This window comes from Cupressus sempervirens, chromosome 10, assembly GCF_028749045.1.
Source record: "Cupressus sempervirens isolate cs-2001-9-10 chromosome 10, ASM2874904v1, whole genome shotgun sequence".
NCBI lineage: Eukaryota > Viridiplantae > Streptophyta > Pinopsida > Cupressales > Cupressaceae > Cupressus > Cupressus sempervirens.
Window position 1 is genome coordinate 590,391,992 of NC_143127.1, and position 24,905 is coordinate 590,416,896.

Consider the following 24,905-nt stretch of genomic DNA (forward strand, 5'->3'; position numbering starts at 1 on the left):
ATTTTTGAAAGCTTAGTTTTCAATTAGCCAACTTCTTTTGGTAACTTCCAATGATGATATCCACAAATCTCTATTGGTGGTTCTACCAGGAAGGAAATGATTTTTTTTCTTTGATGTGTATAATTATCAAATTGGTTTAATGTAGTCATCAAATTGGCCAAGTAAAACTAGTTAAGATGCCATGAGCAAGGGATTCCAAGAAAAATAGAAACCGCTTAAGGATGTAAAAAATGAAGAGATGTGTTTATAAGATTAAGAGAACAATTTTTACCAAAAAAGACAGAATCAGTCTTTCATAAAGCATAAGAGCTATCAAATAATATCAGAAGACAATTTAAGTGACAAAAAAACCCTCCAAGTTACGAAAATTCAATAAAGGCACCTATTAAGTTTCATAATATTCGAAGTCCAGCATCATTATATGGCATGGTGAGATAGCTAGACTGTAATACTAGATCCAAGCTGCTTTCATACAAATTGATACATAGCCTTCAGTTTCATTACTGCTAACAGCACTTTAGCTAACTTGGTCACATACCAAAAACCTCAACTTTCATGGTTATGAACATTGCAACACCATGTTATTTAAATATAGAAAGGCACAGCTTATGTTTATACAAATACTCTACCTGCCTCGCCCTTCCTGCTTCCCTCCCTGCTCTGTCTGGCTTTGTCCAATTTTCAAAAAAATAACCGTGCACACACACACAGACAGGCATGCTTACACGAGAATGGGCACACAAGCTAGAAAGTCTTGTTGAGAATAACCCCTAATTCATTATTTGACACTGTCTTGTTAACATTTGAAGGTAGTTTAATCATGTCTATAATGGGGGTGTCAATCTCAGCTCCATTGGCTATCTATTTGAGTTTTGCTACATGGTATAGCAGTTTTTTTTGATTTCATGGGACCTTTTTTCTTGGTTTTTGCTCTGAGATTTGGCAAAGAGAATCCTTGAGAACATTGAAGAGAAATCTACTCTCACTTTATTTGCAAGGCATTTGAACAAAGATATTTGACTTGAATTTGGACTTGGCAAATTGCAAAATCATGATATATAGATGCTCTTTAAGGATTAAACTTTAAAGCTTTTACTATGCATCCTTTAAATTTAAAGACACAATAAACTTGTCAATTAGATGCTAGTGTGATTATATAAATAAGTATACATCGATCAAATGAGTACAAAAGCAGACTTGAGTTGAAGGAAACATCACATCTTAACATACAATAACTCTTAAAGTGTTTTAGGTTTACAGAAGATCATAATGATATCCATGACATCATAAACAAAATTCACAATATATTGTCATGAGTTATGGTGGGAGCTTGTATCATTAAGCATAGCATCACTAGCTCAATGTAGAATCCTGTACTGGAATCTCAAACAAGTCCGCAAATGCTGCTGCTACAGCTATAGGAGCACTACATAGGAACAGGATTAACTCAGCAAACTGAAAGTAGAAATGTAATGCAATTACTTGGGATGTAATTGAGAAAAGTCAAAAGATTAAAAAACTGCTTTTGCATCTGGTATGGCCCAAAATGATTTTTATTATTAGCTTTTTAAAACTGGGGTGAGGGTCTAGGGGTTGGCAACTTCAACTTAGGTTGTGGGGCAGCACCCATCAGGGGGTCTAGGGGCCTTTGAAAAGATATAAATCTTCACAATGCATGATGCCATTTCTCAAATTTTATTGCTTTTAGTTTTAACAAAGCTCCGAGAGTCCTGCAAACCCTTAAAAAAATGTGAGTGTTGAAGCTATAGAGAAGTAATTAGGCCAAATTATGTTTTCTGCTAGAAACTGTTAAGTTTGAGTGTTTCAAAGATTAATTCTGTTTCTCTTGATTTTTATGCCTAACTTGTCTGAGTGGTAGGGATTGGTCTCATCAGATTTGATGAGTCTGACTAGACTTGCAACGCATCAGGGTCTTGAGTCTTTGGCACTTGTTTTGCCTGCACGCCTTGGGACTCCATGAACTTGGGTGAGACAGCCATTCATGAAACATTGGTTTAAACTCAATTTTTGGTCCAGGTAACTCAGACTTATCCATGTCATAATATTGTTAACAAAAAAGATTAAATATGCTAGAATTAAAGGGTAGACTATGACTTTTCTTCACAAAGCAAAATTGCGAAGAAAATTTCTTTTCAAATATTACATAAAGATTAAGTGGTATAGAGGTTATATGAAAATATATATGAACATTTCAGAGATCCATTGTATTTTACTCATAGATACAAGACTCAGACTTGCCTTGGACTTGGAAAGCATGATCTAGGCTTGAACTAACTCTAGATTCAATGAGAATGATTCATGCTCAGACTTGCCTCAAAAGTAACAATAATGATACGGGCTTGAACTGGGACTCAACAAAAAAATGACAAGAACTCGACAAGGTGAAAATGCAAGAAACTCAAAGATTTTTAAGGATTTAAACTTGTTTCATGTGCCCTTTATTCAATAAACCTTAAAGACACAATAACATCATGAAATAGATATTACGATAATAGATAGTTTCTATTGTCTCTATTTAGTATCTAATGATTATCTATTGTAATCTTTTGTAAATACTAAATATTAGAATGTTTCTAATATTTAGTTTTATGTTTCTAAGATAGAATGTTTCTATTCTTTACGATTGTTTCTTAAGGAAACATTGTTCAGTTTCTTGTATAAATTGATCTCTTGATCACTTTTAATAGAAAGCAAATATTTTCCATTTACTTCCGTAATATGGTATCAAAGCCAATACTCTAAATTTTTTCAAAAATAATTATAATTTCTTGGTTGAAATTATCTGCCTTTTATTTTTGAAATTATTTACATGCATATTTGCTTCCAACTCTCTATAATCCGACTAGGGTTTCTGTTTTGAGAGATCTAAATCCACCGACTTCTGGTTCGGTTTTGTAACCCATTTTTGTCTAGATTCGTCTGTTTTTCTGCACATTTCTGCCACTTTTTGTATTTTTTTGCAGTAGGGCTGTTTTTGTTCAAAACCCTAATTTTTTGTATTGGATCATTATTTTTTATAGATTCTTGATGGGTTTTCTGAGATTTCAAAAAGGTTGTTTGTTTTTTCTAAGTGCCTTGATTTTTGAGCTAGCGGATCCAGAAATCGACAACATATTTTTTCTGGGTTTTTTGAGCTCTCTTCTAGGCCATCCTTCAAATTTTCTAGATCTTCCATTTTTTTGCCTCGAAAGACGTTCCTTCACAAAAACTCGTGTTTTCATTGGAAAATGTGTTATGGCATCTCTGACTAATATTTTGCTCGAAGAAAATCAGAAGTTTAATGGTTGCAATTATGGCACGGATGTTGGGTTTTGATTAATTTTTCACCTCAAAATTCATGTTGGGTTGATTGATTTTTCATCTCAAAAATCATGTTGGGTTTTGATTGATTTTTCACCCCAAAAATCGTGTTTGGTTTTTTTGATTTTCTCCTAAAAATCATGGCTCTTTGCGATTTGTTTTGGAGCATTATGCTCATCTGCAAATTTTTGGGGCATTATCCAAATTACCATCAATGGTCTTCTTAGCACACATCCTCTGCTCCAGATTCAAAAGGCTTCAAGAAAAAGAACATTCAATGCAACTATTGTGAGAAGTATGGGCTCCTCAAGGTTGAATGTTAGAGGTGCTTAGCTGCCATATCTAAGCAATCTAGTTCGCAACCCACAATGAACAGTGCAGAGCACCTTGAGCAGACAGAATCTGCTTTTTACGCTTTTTGATAGCTTTGTGCTTTTGATAGATTAACCATTTAGGGAGGGTATTATGATAATAGATAGTTTTAATTATCTATGTTTAATATTTAATGGTTATCTATTGTAATCTTCCGTAAATATTATAATGTTTCTTATATTTAGTTTTTAGTTTCTTAGAATAGAATGTTTCTATTCTTTACAATTGTTTCTTAAGGAAACGTTGTTCAACCTCTTGTATAAATTGATCTTTTGATCATTGTTAATAACAAGCAAATGTTTTCCAATTACTTCCATAATATGGTGTCAAAGCCAATACTCTACATTTTTTCGAAAATTATTATAATTTCTTGGTTGAAATTATCTGCCTCTTATTTTTCGAAATTATTTACATGCATATTTGCTTTCAACTCTCTCTATAATCTGACTTGTGTTTCCGTTCTGAGAGATCTGAATCCATCAACTTCTCCTTTGGTTTTGCAACCCATTTCTATCCAGATCCATTTTTTTTCTTTTGCTCATTTCCGCCATTTTTTGTGGTTTTTTTTTAGTAGGGTCGTTCTTGTTCAAAACCCTAATTCTTTGTACTGCATCAAATTTTGTTTATAGATTCTTGGTGGGTTTTTTGAGATCTCAATTGCGTTGTCTATTTTTTCTGGGTGCCTTGATTTTTGTGCCTCAATTTTTGAGCTAGCGGATCAAGAAATTGAAAACATATTTTTTTTTGCATTTTTCAAGCTCTCTTTTGGGTCATCCTTCAAAATTTTTGGGGCTTCTTTTGTGCCTCGAAGAATGTGCCTTCATAGGTATTGATGCTTTTCATTGAAAACGTGCTATGGCATCTCTGACTAATATTTTGCTCGAGGAAAATTGGAAGTTCAACAATTGCAGTTATGGCACGCATGTTAGGTTTTGATTGATTTTTCACCTCAAAAATCTTGTTGGGTTTTGATTGATTTTCACCTCAAAGTTCATGTTGGGTTTTGATTGATTTTTCGCCTCAAAAATCATTTTGGGTTTTGATTGATTTTTCACCCCAATAATCATTTTCGGTTTTTTTGATTTTCTCCTAAAAATCATGTCTCTTTGCAGTTTGTTTTGGAGCATTAAGCTTAGCTGCAAAGTTTTGGAGCATTATCCAAATTACCATCAATAGTCTTCTCTAGACATACTTCGCTCCAAATTCAGAAGGCTCCAAGAAAAAGAACATTCAATGCAACTATTGCGACAAGTATGGGCTCCTGAAGGTTGAATGTCGGAGGTGTTAGCTGCCCTATCTAAACAATCTGGTTCGCAACCCACAATGAACAATGCAAAGCACCTTGCGCAGACAAAATCTGCCTTTTATGCTTTTTGATAGCTTTTTGCTTTGGATAAATTAACCATTAAGGGAGGGTATTACTATAATAGATAGTTTTAGCTATCTCTGTTTAGTATTTTATGGTTATCTATTGTAATCTTCTGTAAATATTAGAATGTTTCTAGTATTTAGTTTTCTGTTTCTTAGAATAGAATGTTTCTATTCTTTACAATTGTTTCTTAAGGAAACATTGTTCAACCTCTTGTATAAATTGATCTTTTGATCATTGTTAATAACAAACAAATATTTTCCAATTACTTCTGTAATATGGTATCAAAGCCAATACTCTAATTTTTTTTGAAAATAATAATATTTTCTTGGTTGAAATTATCTGTCTTTTATTTTTGAAATTATTTACATGCATATTTGCTTCCAACTCTCTATAATCCGACTAGGGTTTCCGTTTTGAGAGATCTAAATCCATCGACTTCTAGTTCGGTTCTGCAACCCATTTCTATCTAGATCCGTTTGTTTTTTTTGCACATTTCCGCCATTTTTTGTGGTTTTTTTTTCTAGTAGTGCCGTTTTTGTTCAAAACCCTGATTTTCTGTACCGGATCAAAGTGGGTTTTTTGAGATCTCAATCGGGTTGTCTATTTTTTCTAGGTGCCTTGATTTTTGTGACTCAATTTTTGAGCTAGTGGATCCAGAAATCGACAACATTTTTTTTTGGGATTTTTGAGCTCTCTTCTGGGTCATCCTTCAAACTTTTTAGGTCTTTTTCTTTTTTTGCCTCGAAGAATGCGCCTTCGCAGATATGCACGCTTTTTCATTGAAAACGTGCTATGCCATCTCTGACTAATATTTTGTTAGAGGAAAATTAGAAGTTCAGCTGTTGCAATTATGGCACACATGTTGGGTTTTGATTGATTTTTCATCTCAAAAGTCTTTGATTGATTTTCACCTCAAAATTCATATTGGGTTTTGATTGATTTTTCACCTCAAAAATCATTTTGGGTTTTGATTGAATTTTCACCCCAAAAATCGTGTTTGGTTTTATTTGATTTTCTCCTAAAAAGCATGGCTCTTTGCGGTTTGTTTTGGAGCATTATGCTCATCTGCAAAGTTTTGGAGCATTATCCAAAGTACCATCAATAGTCTTCTTAGTAGACATCCTCTGCTCCAGATTCAGAAGGCTCTAGGAAAAAGAACATCCAATGCAACTATTGCCACAAGTATGGGCACCTAAAGGTTGAATGTCGGAAGTGCTTAGCTGCCCTATCTAAGCAATTTGGTTCGCAACCCACAACGAATAGTGCAGAGCACCTTGAGCAGACAAAATTTGCCTTTTTACGCTTTTTGACAGCTTCGTGCTCCAGATAGATTAACCATTAAGGGAGGGTATTACGATAATAGATAGTTTTAATTATCTCTGTTTAGCATCTAATGGTTATCTATTGTAATCTTTTGTAAATATTGGACTGTTTCTAATATTTAGTTTTTTGTTTCTAGAATAGAATGTTTCAATTCTTTACAATTGTTTCTTAAGGAAACATCGTTCAGTCTCTTGTATAAATTGATCTCTTAATCGTTGTTAATAACAAGCAAATATTTTCCAATTACTTTCGTAATAATAGAGACTAATATGTTCACATACACAAGTATACATAGGTTGCATAGATCACATAGACAATTATACATTGGTTGCATAAGTATAAATACAAATTATAGCTAAAGGAAATAGCACGCTTAGATATATAAATATTGTTAGATGTATATAAAACTCATAAAATATGAAATCTATGACATCAAAAGTCCCAAACAAATATCGAAACAATAAATAGAAGGCCATGGTTTAGAGGAGCTTGCATCCTTGCTACGAAGGCATCTAAGGTAGGTCTGGATGATATAGCAGCCATGATTTTTTTTAAACTATGACTATGGAGAGGACAGCAATAAGGGATAAGTATTGTGTAAAAATTTTTACGCTGATGACTCATCATTGCCCTAGTTGTTTAGACTTATAGTTTTGACAGTGGTTTGGGGGCAAACACCAAAACAACATTGAGGGTGGCACTCCTCATGAGGGTAGAGAGAGAGAGAGAGAGAGAGAGAGAGAGAGAGAGAGAGAGAGAGATGTCTATATCTTGGTGAGGAGAGAAGAGATTGAGGTAGAGAGAGGGGTTAGACGAAGAGTGATATGTAGAGAGATAGGTATTGAGTTTAGGGGAGATAAAGACAGTGAGATAGAGAAAGTGAGAGAATGCTGATAGGAGCTTGCTGATTACTGAAACTTGTCTAATCATGTATATATTGGCAGGATGTTTGAGAGTGGTTTTAAGTCCTACTGATTTGAATTAACTCTCAAACATCCTACCAAATATATACATGAAATATAACTCGAAGTATAAGAAGTTTTTCCTTTCTTATGATTAAATGTTATATTTCATGTATCTATTTTAATGAAGAGAATGCGACTGACTTGAAGGCAAATGCTGGGAGTTAAATGTTGTAAACGCAAAAAGCATTGAGATTTTGTGAGTTAAAAAAAATGCTGACTCTTAGGCCTAGACTTGCCAAGACTTACCGAGTTTGGGTGAACCCCAAGCCTACAAGTCTTGCAAAAACTCGACAGAGTACCAAGTTTGAGCCAAGGAATTTGCGTCAGTCATGTTTTGCCTCTCAACTCACTAAGTACTCACAAGACTTGTCGAGTCTTGTTTTTGTAATTTTACGGATAAGGAAATAAGACACAGGGCATAACGGAATGACCCAATATCATTAGATTTTGTGATAAATGAAGTCTACCTTAACCATGTTGCATTTTCTTTGCTTTATATACAATCTTCAAATAATGATGTTAAAAGATATTCGAATGACACTGTTAATCACCTCATAACTGCTAAAGAGAAGCTTTTGTTTTTTGAAATTTGCGCACACATTTGATATATAAAATTTGGTTAATGCTTGATACAAGCTTTTATTTCTAGAGGATGGAGAACTTAGATTCACTATATGTTTAATTGTTAATATGGTAAGATATGCTATGATTAAAATGCTTATATTAACTGTGGTGTACTTACTGTATCTATATATAAATATTCAGATACCTATGTTCAAACATTTAGATGACACTGTTAGCAGCCTCATTGTCGATAAAAAAGAAGCATTTATTTATATTTCCAGAGCAGGCCTTTATATATATATAGATTGATGATCAAGACAAGGTTATGCTTCTCAAGTATGAAGTTTACTGTTTCTTGATTTATAAAAGATAATAGCTGGTAGCATCGATAAAATAATCAGAGAACCCAGATGCCCTCTGATTAAAGTGCACATAGTCAAAATATTTGTCATATGATGCCTGCACTGAAAATTGAAGGATATATGAGAAGTTTTCACATTTTCTATTTAAAAGTATAGAAAATAATATAAAGAACTTTGCATTGATGTAATCAAATTTAGATGTAAAAGAAAACTTCACTCACAAGTTGTGTTGTGTGTTTACTGTTTTGACAGGATGGTCAACCTTCAAAAATTGGGAATGAGGCATCTCCCAGTAGATTTTCTGACTGTGGAGTAAATGAAAACATGTCTGCAAATACTGATGTATCTGGAAGCCTATATCATCCTGGAAAGCGAAAATCAGATTCACTGAAGGAGGAGCTTATGTCTCAGTTCAGTGATTCAGATACAGATCATAGATGGTATAAAAATGATGGTGCTAGATGCAAATTAAAAGAAAGGAAGGTTTTCCAATCAACATTGCCTGGGGATAAAATGCAGAGCCATAATCTTGGTATAAAAAACAAAAGGTTGCGGATAGATAGTGAAGATGCATTAGAGTTGAAGGTAACATGGGAAGAAGCTCAAGACTTGTTTTGCCCTCCTTTAACAGCTGTCCCAAGTGTTGTTGTAATTGAAGGGCATGAGTTTGAAGAGTACGAGGTATGGCTCATCATGGTCATTTAATACTACAATATTTGGAAGTCTGCATATATTAATTTATTTAACAATTTAGAGGATTATAAAACTTTTGGAGAAAACTGTCTTGCAGATTTTGTGTCAATGTTGCAGATCACACTTTCTGATCCACCACCAGGTTAACGAAAATGGGCTAGGATTGCAGATGCTAGCTTCAACTTAATGAAAGGACAAAAGAATACATTAAATCTTTAAAATCCCTCGTCACTGGTTAAAATACACCAAAAATTAATATTAATATAACACAATACAGGTTTAGAAGTTGCATGTTACACGGTTTTCTTTTTCTTTAGTAAAATTAGGAATTTGTAAATAATCACATTAATATTACAAATACATTAGAAAGTTAAATGTGTAAAGCACCCAAAATAAACTAGAAACTGTTGAATTTGTAGCATCTGTCGGATATCCAATATCTGATTATTGCTCTGAAGGAACATGAGATACTCATATACATATACATGTCTACACACACACACACACACACACACACACAAGTATTTATGTAGAGAGAGTATCAAAACTGACTATGTAAAATGATTCAATCTGTTTCAGTCTGTCAAAATGCAACGATCATGCTATCTTTGGAAATCATGGATACTGTGAGCTACTTTATCATGTTATCAACAGTATATTACCGACTGAGATTGGGTATTATAAGACATCAGACGCCAATCATGATTAAGGTTATTTGGAGCACATAATCACCATCGTGATTAATCATAACACGACCATTCCCATGTTTATATATATTGAGTGCCATGATCAGTTGGAAACACATCATACAATACATGTTACTACCAGCAATCTGCACATATATATGTTCACCTGCAATTTGCAAATTCTAAGGAAGCATCAGTAATATTCAGTGAAAGAGCAAAAGACAAGTAAGATATCAATAATTCATATAAAGCATTTAATCTATACCTCTTCTGTGATCGATATCAAATTAAAGCTATCAGATCTGTCATTGTCTGGCAATTAGTTATAAGGTAAACTTCTACCTCTGATCTCATATTCCTTAACAGAAACTCCAGTAGTTTACAAAACATATGATTTCAAAATCTGGATGTATAAACAAATAAAATAAAGTAGACATCTCACTCATTTACGAATTAGTTTTATTAAATAAATAAATAAAATAAAATTTGAAAAAAAAAAAACATTAATGACTAAAGTGATAAAATCTTTGTTTTAATTTAACTTTAGTTGGAAGTTGCAATTCTTTGTTAATTATTAGTTAATAGTAGGTCCTATCTGATGAGTATGTTATATCTGATGAATTAGAACAATTACAGCAATAAACTAATGATTATAGCAATTTTTTTAGAAATCATAATTACAGCAATAAACTAATGATTACAGCATTTTTTTAAGAAATCATAAGATATTAGTTTTTTCTTAATATTTTTGGTTTACAGATCTTTGTAAAGATTTTATAATTGGACAACACTAGGGGTTCACTCTCAAACCTGTTACTCTGCACACTTTTATAAGTTACCAGATCCGCACCTAGGCCCCTCAAGTCGGTTGGATTCTGACCAAATTTGGGTCCCTGTCAAATTTGTTACTAATTCGACCAGTCACTGAATTTCGCTGCAAATTCTGACAGAATGACATGGGAGGAATTTGGAAGAATTTGCAGCGGATGAACCCAGGCCGAATTTGGTCCAAAAACTTTTTTTTTTTGACTTTTTTAAAAAGCCATTTTTTGCCTAATTTGGTCTATTCAACCCTCCAACCCTATAAGTGACCACTAAAACGGCCAAAAATGTTGTTTAATATGTTATACGTGCCATCTGTGAATGAAAAAGGAAACTTCTTGCCTTTGTTGCTAAACTTTCTTGTCTGCTTGCCATTGCTCAAGGACTGTTGACATGTGATTGTTGCATGCCCTAAGCTTGTTTGTGAGCTATTCCTACTTGGTTGTAAGTGTGGGCAACTCCTCAGAGATAGTGAAGAAGAAGATTTCAACAAAAGAAGGTAGAGTTTTGTTTATTATGTTTGCTTTTTAAAGTTTTTTTTTGCATTTTTTTTACAAAATAAAATGAGTTCTCTTGTTTTATTTTCTTTTTTCATTTTGGTTTGTGGCTTTGTAAGCTGTTTTTAGATTTATAGAATGACAAGTGCTTCTATCCCATAGAACTCTCGGTTTTAAATAGACCCATGCTCTTCCCTATGAAAATATGTTGAAATGGTTCAATAAATCCCAGGTGAAGGAGGTTATGTTTGGATTTGCAGCTCTTGCAAAGAGGAATATAGTAGTTCTTATGGTAGAGTGAAAGCACATTTGTGCTAATTCCCTTAAAAAACCATTAATTTTTTTACCGGGAAGCCAAGAGTTGATGGGGTACTAACTGAAACTCTTCTTCACTAATATATTCAAGAGCAAAAACAAGAAGCTGAAGCAGCCGGGAATGTTCATTCTCATCCTCAGCTGGGAATGTACATTCTCATCCTTTGCAAAAGCCTAGAAGTAAAACTAAAAAACTATCTTTGGCTTTAGTTTCCTCTTCCAACGAACATCTCTTAGAGGGCCATCCTTTCTTGTGTGTTCATCAAGAATTGGTTACAAATAAGCGGTCAAATGGAAATATCATTTTAGAATGAAGCTACAGAAATTGTGAAGCAAGACATTGCAAGATGCATTTATGCAAACAAATTGACATTTAATGTTGTTTTCTTGTCGTATTGGCAAAAAATGGTGAGATCAATTAATGAGGCTCTAAGGGGTTCCAAGGCTCGGGTTATGACAAGGTGCACATCACTTTATTGGACAACAAGGTGAACTGTGTAGAGGCTTCCATGTATCCCATTAAGTATTCATGGATCGAAACATTTGTCCATGGTATTTCATGGATGGAAAGATGCAAGAAATTGCCCTTTGGTCAATGTTATTGTTGATCATTTTGCCCACCATCAGATCCCATATCATTCTTTCAATGTGGGGTTTAGTTGAGTAGGTGTGCATAGTTAATTAGTTGTAATGCTTTAGATCAGGCATATCGGTGTACTATCTCTCATGTTCCACCGATACAATCTTGTAGTGCTTCAACCAAGCTCTAAGGCATTTTCGTCAAGACTTATCCCTAGTCCAACCAAAACCTTAAACAAAGAATGATCATCAGACTTTAGGATCACATATCGGCATAGCAAGTCATGGCTCTCGCCAATTGTTCTTATCAGCATAGCTTACATTTTCGAAAGTGATAAAATCCGGCGTTTGATAGTGTTAGTTACACCGACGAGGTTCATTAGTGTAACTCTTGCCAATATAAGTCTTGGTACAACTTGGGAGGTCGGTCATTGGCCTAACATCTTTTGAGCTATGTCGATACAAGTCATCGGTAGAGCTATAACCATTAGAGATCAAGAAATCATGTGGGCCAATAGTCTTAGGTCTCGCCGATGGAGTTGCATCAGCAAGTTAGATCAGGTATATTAGTGTACTATTTCTCATGTTCCACCGATACGATCTTGTAGTGGTTCAACCAGGCTCTAAGGCATGTTTCATCAAGACTTATCCCTAGTCCAATTGAATCCTTAAACAAAGAATGATCATTAGACTTCAGCATCACATATCGACATAACAAGTCATGGGTCTCACCAATTGTTCTTATTATCATAGCTTACATTTTTGAAAGTGACAAAATTTGGCGATTGATAGTGATAGTTACAACAATGAGTTTCATTAGTGTAACTCTTGTCGATATAATTCTTGGTACAACTTGGGAGGGCAATCATTGGCCTAACATCTTTTGAGCTATGTCGATACAGGTTATCGGTTGGGCTATAACCATCAGAGATCAAGAAATCATGTGGACCGATAGTCTTAGGTCTCACCAATGGAGTTGCATCGGCAAGTGTTATGCCAACGAGTTAGTTGCAAGGAGGATGACAAGGTTGCTTGAGGTGTCATTAGTGTATGTAACACTGACAAGTCTTTCCATCAGTGTAACTTGTGCTATCGCATGGGATGAGGTCACATAGTCGAACAATGTACATCATACCGATGGACCTCATCGGTGGAACCGGTCCTACATTTTGCTGATATCTTTAGGGAAGTGTTTGATACATGATCTCTTATCAGAGGAGCTTCCTGGTGTTTTGCCGATGATCAATGGGTCTTTCTAGCATATCATTTTGTTCATTCAGAGGCGTTGGTTTTCGATGTGACACTTGTTGATAACCAACAAGAGAACTGTGGCACCAAGCTATGCATGAATCTATTGGAGAAGCTATGTTATTGAGAAGCAAATAAAGACGATCACATTAATACTTCCAACTACTTCCATCGACTTATTGCCCTTGCTGATAGACCAAAATAAGGCCATTACTTCAGAAGATTTTTAATAGATTCACAAATTGTCTCACGACCAAGTGAATTAGCTTGGTGTCACTTCTTCACACCATTAGATATCACGGGGTACTAGTTGGTGTATGGTTCATTCTTTTGCAATAGGGGATTTATTGTTTTGGTTCTTTTTGTCACTTTGTATTTTCAACTTGCAAATCAGATTTCTTTCGGATTTGATCTATTGGTGACAACCCCAATAGGGTTTGAACTTCATTGTAGACTTAGAGTTATGCCTAAACTCTTGTAAAAGAGCAATTTATACCTCTTTGTAGGGGGATCTTCTTTGTTAAATTTACAAATTCAACATTTTCTTTGTGATTGTAAACGACCTTGCCTGATTTAATGAATTTTTTAGTCCTGCTTATTTCAAAGTGCAAATATGGTGTAAATCCTCCTTACTTGCATATTTGCATGTATTTCATTATCTTAAGTCTGTTATGTTGTGTAGACGGTGATTGATCAAACCCACACAAGTGAATAAATGTATTCCTTGAGGGATTGAATTGAATTCTCTGCCTATATGTTAGCTTTAACTTGATAAGTGTTTTGTAATAGTGCAGTTGTGTGATCTTCATTGAATTGAAGTGAAACTATAGGCAAGAGAATATCAAAACCTTTAGTTTGGTGCATCACCTTCCTACATTCCAAGTTATCCTTTTTGCCCTTTTCCCCTTCAAGTCAGTAGTTTGTTAGATGCATCCTGACTGTAAAGGAAACTAACCTTCTTTGGAGATTCAATCTCATTGATTATGTCCCATGTTGAGAGATTGTTTCCATGTTTCATTTTAAGGTTGTTTAGGTCAAAGATGGAAAACTCGCAGATTACTCGGCGAGTTTTAAACACTTGCCGAGTATTTTAGTTGGGTGAGTAAATCCCAGAAAAAATTGCACAAAAATAAGCTCGGCTGCTAGGAAAAAATTCGCCAATTACTCGGCGAGTTTTCACTAAAAACTCGGCGATTTTTGTTTAAAAACTCGCGGCTCAGGAAACCCGCGCCCAGTGACGGTCAAATAGGGCAAAAATCATTGTTTTTTGCATTGTTTGTTGTATTTGTGTGGAGGGAAGAAGGTTAAAGGGCATCTATAGCTGATTGCAAGTGATTTAGGGCAAATTTGAGTGGATTTTAGAGGATTCTAACCGGATTTAGAAGAGAAATTTCTTTCCAGGTATATTCATTTTATCATAGTTTGAAAACTTTTTATAGTTTTAACAAATGTTCTATTGTTTTTGTTGTTGTTTGTAAATGATTTCAAATCATTTAAAATCATTTTAACTCTATGCTTGAACTTTGAATCATTTGAAACCCTAGTTGTTCTAAACTTCTAGCTTCTAAGTTCTAACTTTGTTTATTCATTTTTCTATAAATTTATGTGTAGGGCAGCGGTTAAGCATTAAAAAAACATGACAAACCTGCAAGAAGAGTGGCCACAAACACCATACCCATCTGGATATATAGCCACTCGGCCTAAAAATGCAAGGGATAAGGCATGGCAGTATGCCTATGAAGCTTCAAATGATGTTGGGAAGGTGATATGCATTCCATGTGAGAGAATTATTTCTGGAGGCATAAACCACCTCAAATACCACCTTGCAGGCATAAAGAAACATGATTCAAATCCTTGTCTCAAGGTAACTGAAGAAGGAAAAAGATTCATCAATGCCCTACTTGCAGTTGCTAAAGAGAAAAAATTGAATAGGGAGAGGGAGAAATTAGCTATGAGGGCAGCCATAGCTGAATCTGAAGGAGCTCCTTTTGATATGCAAGGAGAAGAAGAAGCACTTGAGAACATACCACGATCTCTTCATGGCCCATGGATCCACAAACAAAATGTCTCTTTTACCGCTTCCACTTCTTCTACAGGTCCTAGTTCTTCATCACCATCCGCATCGGGGATAGGGAGTTATTTTGTGCCTAGGAACACACCTAGAGCACAACCATCGTTAGAGGGCACTGCATGGTTCAAGGAGGTGCATGAGTAAATTGATATTGTAGCATCTGATTTTTGGTTTTTCAACAATATCCCAATGAATGTGGTTGATAGTCCCTATTGGGTCAATATGGTGAATGCAATTTCAATATCGGGCAAAGGTTACAAGCCGCTTAATCGCAAGGATATGAGTGGAAGGTTAGTATTTTACTATTTAGTAATTGTAAACAATTGTAATTCACTTCAGTTCATTGTTATATTTTAAATGTTAATTGTTATAATTTATTTCCTATTTTTTACTAACACTTTATTACACCTAAATTTTGTAGGTTGCTTGACAAAGCGGTTGTTAGGGCAAGAGTATTGATAGAAGACCAAAAGAAAGAGTGGAAGTAGTATGGCTGCACCATTTTATTTGATGGGTGGACAGATGGAAGAAGTAGAACCATTATTAATTTCTTGGTTGCGTGCAAAGATGATGTGGTGTTTTGGAAATTTGTTGATGCCTCCAACAAAGTGAAAAATGCGCACACATTGGCTTTAATGTTGGAGAATGTTGTCATGGAGGTGGGATTAGAGAATGTGGTGCAAATAATCACAGATAATGCAACAGCATATGTGGCAGCAGGTAAATTTAATTTTTTATGTTCGAATCAATATGAATCATGAATGTAATGCTATGGTATTCAATTTAGATTTGATGTAATTTGTAAATACTAAATATGGAAAGTTGGTAACTAATTATTGATTTTTTGCTAATCTTTTAGGTAGAATCCTCCAAGAGAGGCATTCCACACTTTTTTGGTCACCTTGTGCGGCACATGTCCTTGACCTTCTTTTGGAGGACATAGGAAAACTTGATTGGGTGAGTCTAGTTGTGGAAGATGCTAGGCGAGTCACCAAATATATCTATAATTACCCATGGGTTCTCAGTTTGATGAGAAAGGCCACTAAAGACAAAGATTTGATGAGACCTGCTATGACAAGGTTTGCAACGGTCTTCTTGACATTGCAAAGTATTCTTGACCACATATTGGCTCTGAAACAAATGTTTGTGTGTGCTGATTGGGTTGCTTCACCTTATTCAAAGAAGCTCGAAGGAGAGGTTGTGGCACGGATAGTCTTTGATGATAGTTTTTTTGCAAAGGCTAAGGAGATTGTGGAGGTAACTTCAACTTCAAGAATCAAAACATTATATTTTTAGTTTATTCAAGTTTCATTATTAATTCATAACTTACTATGTTATTAACTAATTTGTATTTTCCAAATTTCAAATGTAGATGTCTCTGCCCCTAGTTCTAGTCTTGCGCATATGTGATGGGCAGCAATCCCCAATGGGAGGTCTTTATGAGGCCATGGATAGGGCCAAAGAGGCTGTTAGAAGTTACTATCATGGGGACAGTCTCAAAGTTGACCCCATTTGGGAAATAATTGATAGGAGGTGGAACAATATGCTCCACCAACCCATTCATGCAGCAAGCTACTTCCTCAACCCCAAATTCAGGTACTATGATAATATGATTGTCCTTGAAGTTGAGATTTTACTAAGACTTTATTTTATTTAACTTTTTAAGGTTGTGTAGTAAGACTTGATATCGTTTTCTATTTGTTTAAGGGCTGATGATTCCTACTCAGATCCTAATGGAGAGGTCATGGAAGGTCTCTCTAAATGCATTGAGAGAATGATATCCAATGAAGTAGAGAGAGACCTTATTGTGACCGAACAACAAGTCTTTGTGGAATCGAGGGGTAATTTGTTCTCTTCTATGCTAGCAAAGAGAGCAAGATCTACTCAAGCACCAGGTAAAGCGTCAAACTTTAAAACCTTTGCTAATAGATAAGTTGTGTTTCTAATTCTGATTATCTTTTTTTATTGCTTTATAACTTTTTATATTTTGTTTTGCAGATTCTTTGTGGGCAAGTTGGGGTGGCAATACCCCCAATTTAAAGAAATTTGCTCTCAGAGTCCTATCCCAACCTTGTAGCTCATCCCATTGTGAGTGCAATTGGAGCTTATTTGAGTCCATCCACACAAAGAAAAGAAATAAAATGAGTCAAAAATGGCTTAATGACCTTGTTTATGTGCACTATAATCTTAAGTTGCGCATAAAAAAGTCACAGAGTTAAGAACTTCCTGGTGCACTTGATCTAGATGAGATAGATCCTTATTTTGATTGGACAACATAGGAGCTAGGTCCATTGTTTACAACTTTACACCATATGAGATTGCTGATTTGGAGAGGCAGGCTATGGAGGAGGATGCTGAAACTGATTTTCAGTTCACAATGGATGACATTGAGGACGAGGATGAGGACGATGATGATTCAGGCTTAAAGGATGAGGATGAGGCATTACCAATGCCGCATATAGGAGGAGATGCATCCTCTTCTAGGACGCCGAGCCAGTCAGTAGGGATGTCGAGCGAGGGGGTACAGCCACAGAGTTCACAGTCACGCAGCTCATGCCCTATCCCAGTGCCGGGCACTTCTTCTACGACTAGACCCCTTCGCTTTCCTGCTAGTGCAAGTGGAAAGAGGAAGATGTGATTGTATTGATGTATTTAGACTTTTAGTATTTACTTCTAGTTTGACAGATTGAAACTATTTACCATTTTGCTTCCTGCCATGAGCATTCCGCATGAGAATGCAATTATTTAGGCACTATGCATTTATGATTTATATATATCTAAACTCTGCTTGTTTCTTTTGTATTGTCTTTCATTAACTTATTAGATGCATCTTCTTATTAAATTTTGCAAAATAAATGTATTTTTAATTAAATTTCAGCAGTTTTTTAGGTTTTTGAGTTTTTCCCGAGTTTTTTTTTTAAATCGCTGAGTTTTTCCTGCTTAAACTTTTGGGGGGCTTGGCGAGTTTTTGCCTTTGGCGAGTTTTCCAACTACGGTTTATGTCACTAACCATCACCTAACAAGGGCGTAACCTTTTATGACAACAATTATTGTAATGTCCACAAGTGGTTCAAAGTTTTTGAGATTTGTTCATTATGGAGGGGAGATGAAGGATAGTCTATTTATTGCAAACATTCTAATCCAAGCATTGAGCAAGTTTACCCTCAAAATGTTGTTCAGGTAATAACCAACAATGCTATAAGTTGTAGGATTGCTAGGCTATTGGTTGAGGAATGTTTAGAAACACTTTATTTTTGGACACCTTGTGTTGTCCACTCACTCAACCTAACGGGGCAAATTGGAAATAAAATTGAGTGGATAGAAAAAATGTATGAAGCTGCATAAGAGATCCAAATGTTCATCACAAACCACCAAATGACACAAGCTATATTTAGACAATTCTTGAGATTAGAGCCATTGAAGCTAAGCAAAGGTGCATGCAGAGGGCGACTTATATTATATTTGCCAAGGCGAGAATCACATGTAATGATCAATCTCTATTGGTAGGTGGAGTCATAGTATTGTAGGGCCGGTCGGGGCTTTTGGTAATGAAAACTTGGCTTGTTCGACGTATGGCTTGGATAGGTCTGGATGGATAAGCTGCCACTGAAGCCTATGTCTCCACGTTGGGCTAGGATGCTTTGGTTCGGTTATAGTCCTTACACGTCGTAGGGGTATGGTTCGATCAATTGGATCTACAACTAGCTATTGATTTGTCAACATGGGCTTTAGAATCAGTAAGAATGCTTGGATTCTACCTACCTCCCTACTATCTATAGGCATTGCTTTTCGATCTATGGCGACTGATGCCCCTACTATCTAGAAGTCGACTTTAACAACTGATTCTTTAATGTATTTTATGTTATGGGGTGACCGATATATAGTAGGGTGCATGACCATTCTATTTGTTCCAGATCAATTGGGTCAACTTGATACTAAAAATGGATTTGCCCCTTGCATAAATAACCCCTATATAGTAAAGGACCTCTGCACCAACCTTGCAAGAATAGAATAGTAGGGTCTTCACCCTATTTTTCAAGCTAAGGCTAAGGCCAAAGAAACTATAGGCCTACAGATTGTAGGGGCCGTAATGTGAATGTTATTCAATTAACATGCTGAGAAACCAGCCCCCCACCCCTTTTTGGTTTGGGCAGGTTATAGACATAGAAACTATATGCCCTCCCCATTGATATTAGGGGCCTCCCTAGTCGGGCACTTCGTGAAGGATTCGACCTCATCCTCACTAGTGTGAAGATGAGTGTTTTTGGTCCCTAGCTGGGCATATGAAGGATTCAGGGCCTCATCCACCCCTTCTTAGAATAGTAGGGCATTCCATCAAAGTAAGGTCCTTGCATTACTGCACATTATCATGAAGGTAAGGGCTAAACTTGCTTAGAAAGGATGGGCTTGGGGTGGAGGTTCAACTGATCAACAGATCCTTTAAGCATTGATAATGCTTTGGATCGACGGATGATTGTTGATTTGTCGCTAAGTTGCTATGAGGGCTAAAAGTGTTGCCAAACAATAGAAAGAAGGGTTAGGGCCCCCATGTGCCATATAGTTCCGCTGACAATAGGTTATTGGTGGCCAGGGGCGGTTCCCTTTCTAAGCCTCACCCAACCCCCAAATTATTGTTGTTGGAAAGGCTGGCTATTATTGTGGTGGAAAAGTTGGACTCTGGCCCCCCTACTACAGATAGGTGGGAGCATGTTATGTATAGAATCAAGATGCAAAGGTTTGAGCTTCCTACCGTATGCTTTTATAGCCCTGCAGGTTGGAGGCCTATAAAGGTATAATCCCTCCCACCCTTACCATAGAATAGTAGGGGCCCACACTTAGAAACTTGACTATGGAACTCCGGGCAATGATTGATCCCCAACCCAACCCTTCTATGGCTTCTAAGGCAAGCAAGCTAATGCCATGACAACCCTAGATGGTAGTCGTTATTTCAAATTGTGGGATCCCACCCCAATTAATGATACTTGCTATAGTGAGTAAGCACTTGATTCTATACGTAACATGCCCATAGATAGTAGGGCCATTTTCTCTATTCTATAGTACACATGCCTCTTGGAAAAGAACTATCCATAGAATAGTAGGTTGGCATCTCTGCATTAGAAGAATAGGTGAAGGGGGGCCCCACCTGATAATCTGAAAGTGGCCCTTGTTGGCATACCCCTATTACTTTATAAAGCTAAGCTGGCTATAGGCCTGTAACCTGAATGGAATGAAGCCCTATCCCTATCCTTAGAATGGTTCTATGGCCCCTTGCACTACCATGGCAATACGCAGATTATTCTATGGTGCCTAGTCGATAGTAGGGGCACTCACCTAAATGCCCTACCCCCTGCATGCACACCCCCAACCTATTTATCAAGGAAGGTAGGAAAAGTTATTAGGGGACTATAGCCCCTTACTATTAAAGGGGCCCTTTGTACGCACACACACAACACCCCCCACTATTCACCCTACCATAGAACCATAGGATTTTAGGTAGGTCCCCCTATACTGTCTCATCATTCTATACGCTTAAAAAATGGTAGAGGCTTCTTTTCGCTTTTTGGGTGGGTGGGACTAAAGAGTGGGGTCACTTGACCTTAGCTAGAATTGACTATTGAAGAAAAACTAGGTGCTCTACATGGCCATAAATAAATGCTTTGATATCTGAGTGAGGCGACAATAGCATTTTGAGGAAGAGACATAGCGGGAGAAGGGAATTCAACACTCAACAAGGCCCTACCCCAATTCTATACGTAACATGCCCAACTATAGATAGTAGAGCCTTCCCTTCTTGAATGCTTAGAAAGTTTCGCTCCACCCCAAGCAAGTCAACCATCAACCTTCAATGGATGAAACTTTCACATTCATACTTGAATGGAATCCAACCTTACACGAACTATCTATAATAATTGGGGGTATGGCATGATGCAAGGTGACGGGCCTTAGAATTCTATGGCCTTTATTTGCAGATGTTGATACGTATATGTGACTATGCAACTATAGGGAGGGTGGGCCCTACAATTTTATGGCTACTGTAGTTGTTCTGAGAAATTATAGGTACAGTGGGAGGCTATAGATGACAGTTGGGTGGACCCTACAACTTTTAAGGGTCCTAAGGGGTGCCGAAAAACTATTTATTATTCCCACCCAACCCTCACATCAACTACAGATAGCATATCACTTCGTTTAATGATGTTTATTAACCCGCTCGAGCCCTAAAATTCTATGGGCATTTGATTGACAAGTCCCTTTGCATGATCATCTTTGGTTATTCAGCCAAAGATTGGCTAGACCCAGAGATATAAGTGAAACCCTACTATTCTAAGGGGTCTGTGCCCTATTATTCTAAGGGATCTTTATGTTTATCCTTCTAAAACATTTGGCGATACCAACCCCCATAGATGGGTGCAACAGGGACTCGTTAGGGATGAAGAGCGACCTCGACTATATAGGGCAAATCAATGCCTTCATCTACATGAAGAGTGGGAACTAGGAATCGTGCAAGCTAATGTTGCTAATTTGTATTAAATGAAATGATGACATCTCGCTAAGGAACCTCTCCTCTACTCTAGCTCCAATGCAGATTGGTTTATTTCTACTCCTTTTGCTTTTTTCTTGTCCATTCTCGAGCAGTTTGAGGGGCTATGTAGGGGTTCTCTGTCTCATCGACTTACCTTTTAGAGTTTGGTTCATCTTTATGTTGTGGAAATGCAAATGCCGGGCCGAACCCCTTCGAAAGGAAAGTGTGGCTCCACATTTAATATGGATTAATGAACCATTGAACCCTAAAGTTGCAAGTTGGAATGCAATCCAATTTCTCATAATTGTGGAAGTCACTATTGTTACAGAAAGGATAGTAGGGTCCTCCTTCCATTGAATAGTAGGGCTCACCCCCATGTTACGTATAAAATTGTGGGTGTCCGGGAGGCCTACATCTAGTTGAGCGGGGGGAGACATGGAGGATGAAGGTTCGAGATAGGAAAGGAAGGGTTCCGAGACATTCTGTGCAACTAAATGATCTTGAATAAACTAGGATTTTCACTAAATCAAAGGAAGGTGGGGTCTTCGTCAAGGTAGAGATCTAGGAGGTGTGCCCAACAATAATTAAACCCAATGCTATTCTAAGGGTGTCGCACTTCTCCACTTAGCAAGAAAGATATATTGAGGCCCAACCAACCTTGCTATTTTAAGACCCCCCTGCATCTTTGCTCCAATGAAGCTAAGCAACATAAATATAGAGAACAAGTCTAATAAGTAGTCTTTTGGTTAAGGATCTGGACATGCATGCTCAATTCTATAATTATTTAGCTGGCCCATTAGAATAGAAAGGCCCTCAAATTTTATGGATTGCTCGTCCCTCCTCCCCCCTCTAATTAAGTTGTAGTTGTGTCCTTAACCTACATAGGACGATTTTGATCGAGATGTCAAGCAACTTATCATAGGAACTCCCCCACCCCTTCCATAGTTAGTTAGGGGATTTGATCAGGGGCTTGCTAAATTGTACTATCTACATTGGCACAATGAGCAGCTTATTCGCTTATTACATGAAATAACTATGACCAATGAGTGGGTATGGATCAAATGGTATATGTTTGTGTGTGTTTATATATAAATATAATTTTTACATGTTTTTGTACTAACAAACCCAAACCTATTTTCATAATTTTTCCATATTGGCGAATTGGTCCTTCGTACCTGAACTTGGACCCAAACTTGAGCCAACATCCTCGCATAAAATGTATATTGCAATATGATGTTAGCATTCTATACATAAATATATAACATTAGAGAATATAAAATATATTTGTTACTTTGCAGAAGGAAGTCATTAGAAGGCAAAAACATATAATTAATACTGATCACAAGGATTAGTATTGTTGATGTGAGTTTTGTTCCACAGTATACATAATCAAATACTTAGTATCTCAAGCTGAAACAACAAATCTCCAACTCTCTCTTGAATAAGGATGCTCATATGTTAAATAATGTAGATTAATTGTATGATCAAATGAGACAAGCTCAGGGTTTCTATTTACGTTGGACTTTTACTTAGTTTTATGATGTGATCTGTTGGTTATCACTTAGGAACTTATGTTATATAGATATCAACTAGATTTTAACTTCCTCAATGATTTCCGACCGAATAACTTGCAAAGAGATAATGGTTTAGAAATTCCTATCTAACTCTAAGAATGTTGATGATGGGGTGAGCCTCTAACCAATCCTTGCATCACCGTGTCAACTAGGCATAGGATGGTACTATATTCTGCAGATGTGAGAATGGTTTTCACATTGTCGATAGTCATTCAAATACCCTATAGAGGCGCAATTTAAGTGAACATCTCCAATAGAAGTTAAATACTTGCAATTTAGGCCCAGACTAACCTTGTACTGTTACTTACAATCAATAAATACTAAAAGATATGGACACTAGCTTCAGAATTAATAACCACTCAACAATATCTTCCATCAATATACTTCTATTGAACATGAAATAAAATCTTAAATGAGGGAATGTAGAAACCATGCAATATTCCAAAGAAACACAAGTAATTCACCATGCAGACCAACAATAAATCAACAATTATTTTGATAGCATTATGTCAACAATTTCAACAAGTCTCCTTCTTCCCTACTCTTTAATCTTAATGAGTTACGGTTGAGAAGAGCTTAACCTTTTATAGTAGATCAATTCTGTTAAGTTTTCAAGAACCAGAATAGCATAAATAAATAACAGGAAAATCAAAACACATAAACTCTTGGAACAGAGATTTACCCTGGGAAAACCTGCCTACCTGATGGAAGATCCCAAGGACACTCAAAATTGATACTTCTATTTAAAACCAAAAAGTTCTGCACAAAGATCTCAAGCTTGAATAGATGATCAAAACAATTCAGATATTACTAACTCCTTGAGAGTTCAAGCATAGCTTTCTTAACTCCTACAATACATTCAATACACCAAGTATCTCACAGATAATGAAATATAGGCATGATAAGAATGATCAAGCATAAATCATACACATAGTAATATAGTATCTAAATAGATATAGAATTTTGCTGAAGCACAAATACGATGATCAGATTCATAGATGATAATCACAATTGCAGTATATCCATCTCCTGAATATTACTGATATAAAATACTCCTCACAGTCACAACAATATAATGACCTTCTCATTTGCTGAAGTCACACTTGAGTTTTTTTAATACCAAAAATGGTCATTGTTCCAAATCACAAGCCAACTAGATATAGCATCATTTTGAGGAGTTGACAGCTGAAGAGTAATTACCTTTACCATAAATGAGCCGGTGACAGTTACGTTAAAGAGACATTAGGGTTCCTCCAACAATGTACGTGAGTAGGAGGAGAAATTCATACACGACACATTGACCCAAGATAGATGCTATGTGAGACTTGTTCATTAACTTACAATATGTGAGTGGTGACAGTTATATTGACAATGAGATGAATCATAAAGGCATCCAATCTGGCATTGATGATATAGCTAGGATCTACGATAGGCTAATGCAGAACAATGAAGAGAAAAGAGTGATTGAACTTAAAACAAAGGAACCAGTTTAAGATAACTCTGATCAGAAAATCTGAAATTAGCATCAGCAGTGAAGACAACAGGTCCATCGCAGGTAAGAATAATATCTCTTGCAGCTACAAACATTAACACTCCCTCTTAGCAAAGGAGATATTATTAT

At 36.3% G+C, this 24,905-nt stretch overlaps 2 protein-coding genes across 4 annotated transcripts in view; both read left to right on the top strand.

Moving 5' to 3' along the window:
• Positions 1 to 24,905, top strand: part of LOC149535250 (B3 domain-containing protein Os07g0563300-like) — a 110,175-nt gene that overhangs the window by 29,691 nt on the left and 55,579 nt on the right. For 2 of the 3 annotated variants that reach the window (XM_089803015.1, XM_089803016.1), the window contains exon 4: positions 8,532 to 8,960. In XM_089803015.1, the coding sequence (XP_089659141.1) occupies positions 8,532 to 8,960 (429 nt within the window). Of the gene's footprint in view, positions 1 to 8,531; positions 8,961 to 9,069; positions 9,115 to 24,905 lie in introns of all 3 variants that reach the window. The other variant, XM_089803014.1, reaches the window with a different exon arrangement.
• On the top strand, positions 14,849 to 17,788 carry LOC149535251 (uncharacterized). The gene is made up of 6 exons (XM_089803017.1): positions 14,849 to 15,480; positions 15,612 to 15,910; positions 16,050 to 16,447; positions 16,563 to 16,786; positions 16,898 to 17,085; positions 17,189 to 17,788. Exons 2-6 carry the CDS (start codon positions 15,826 to 15,828, stop codon positions 17,407 to 17,409), a joined length of 1,116 nt encoding a protein of 371 aa, XP_089659143.1. The 5' UTR covers positions 14,849 to 15,480; positions 15,612 to 15,825; the 3' UTR covers positions 17,410 to 17,788.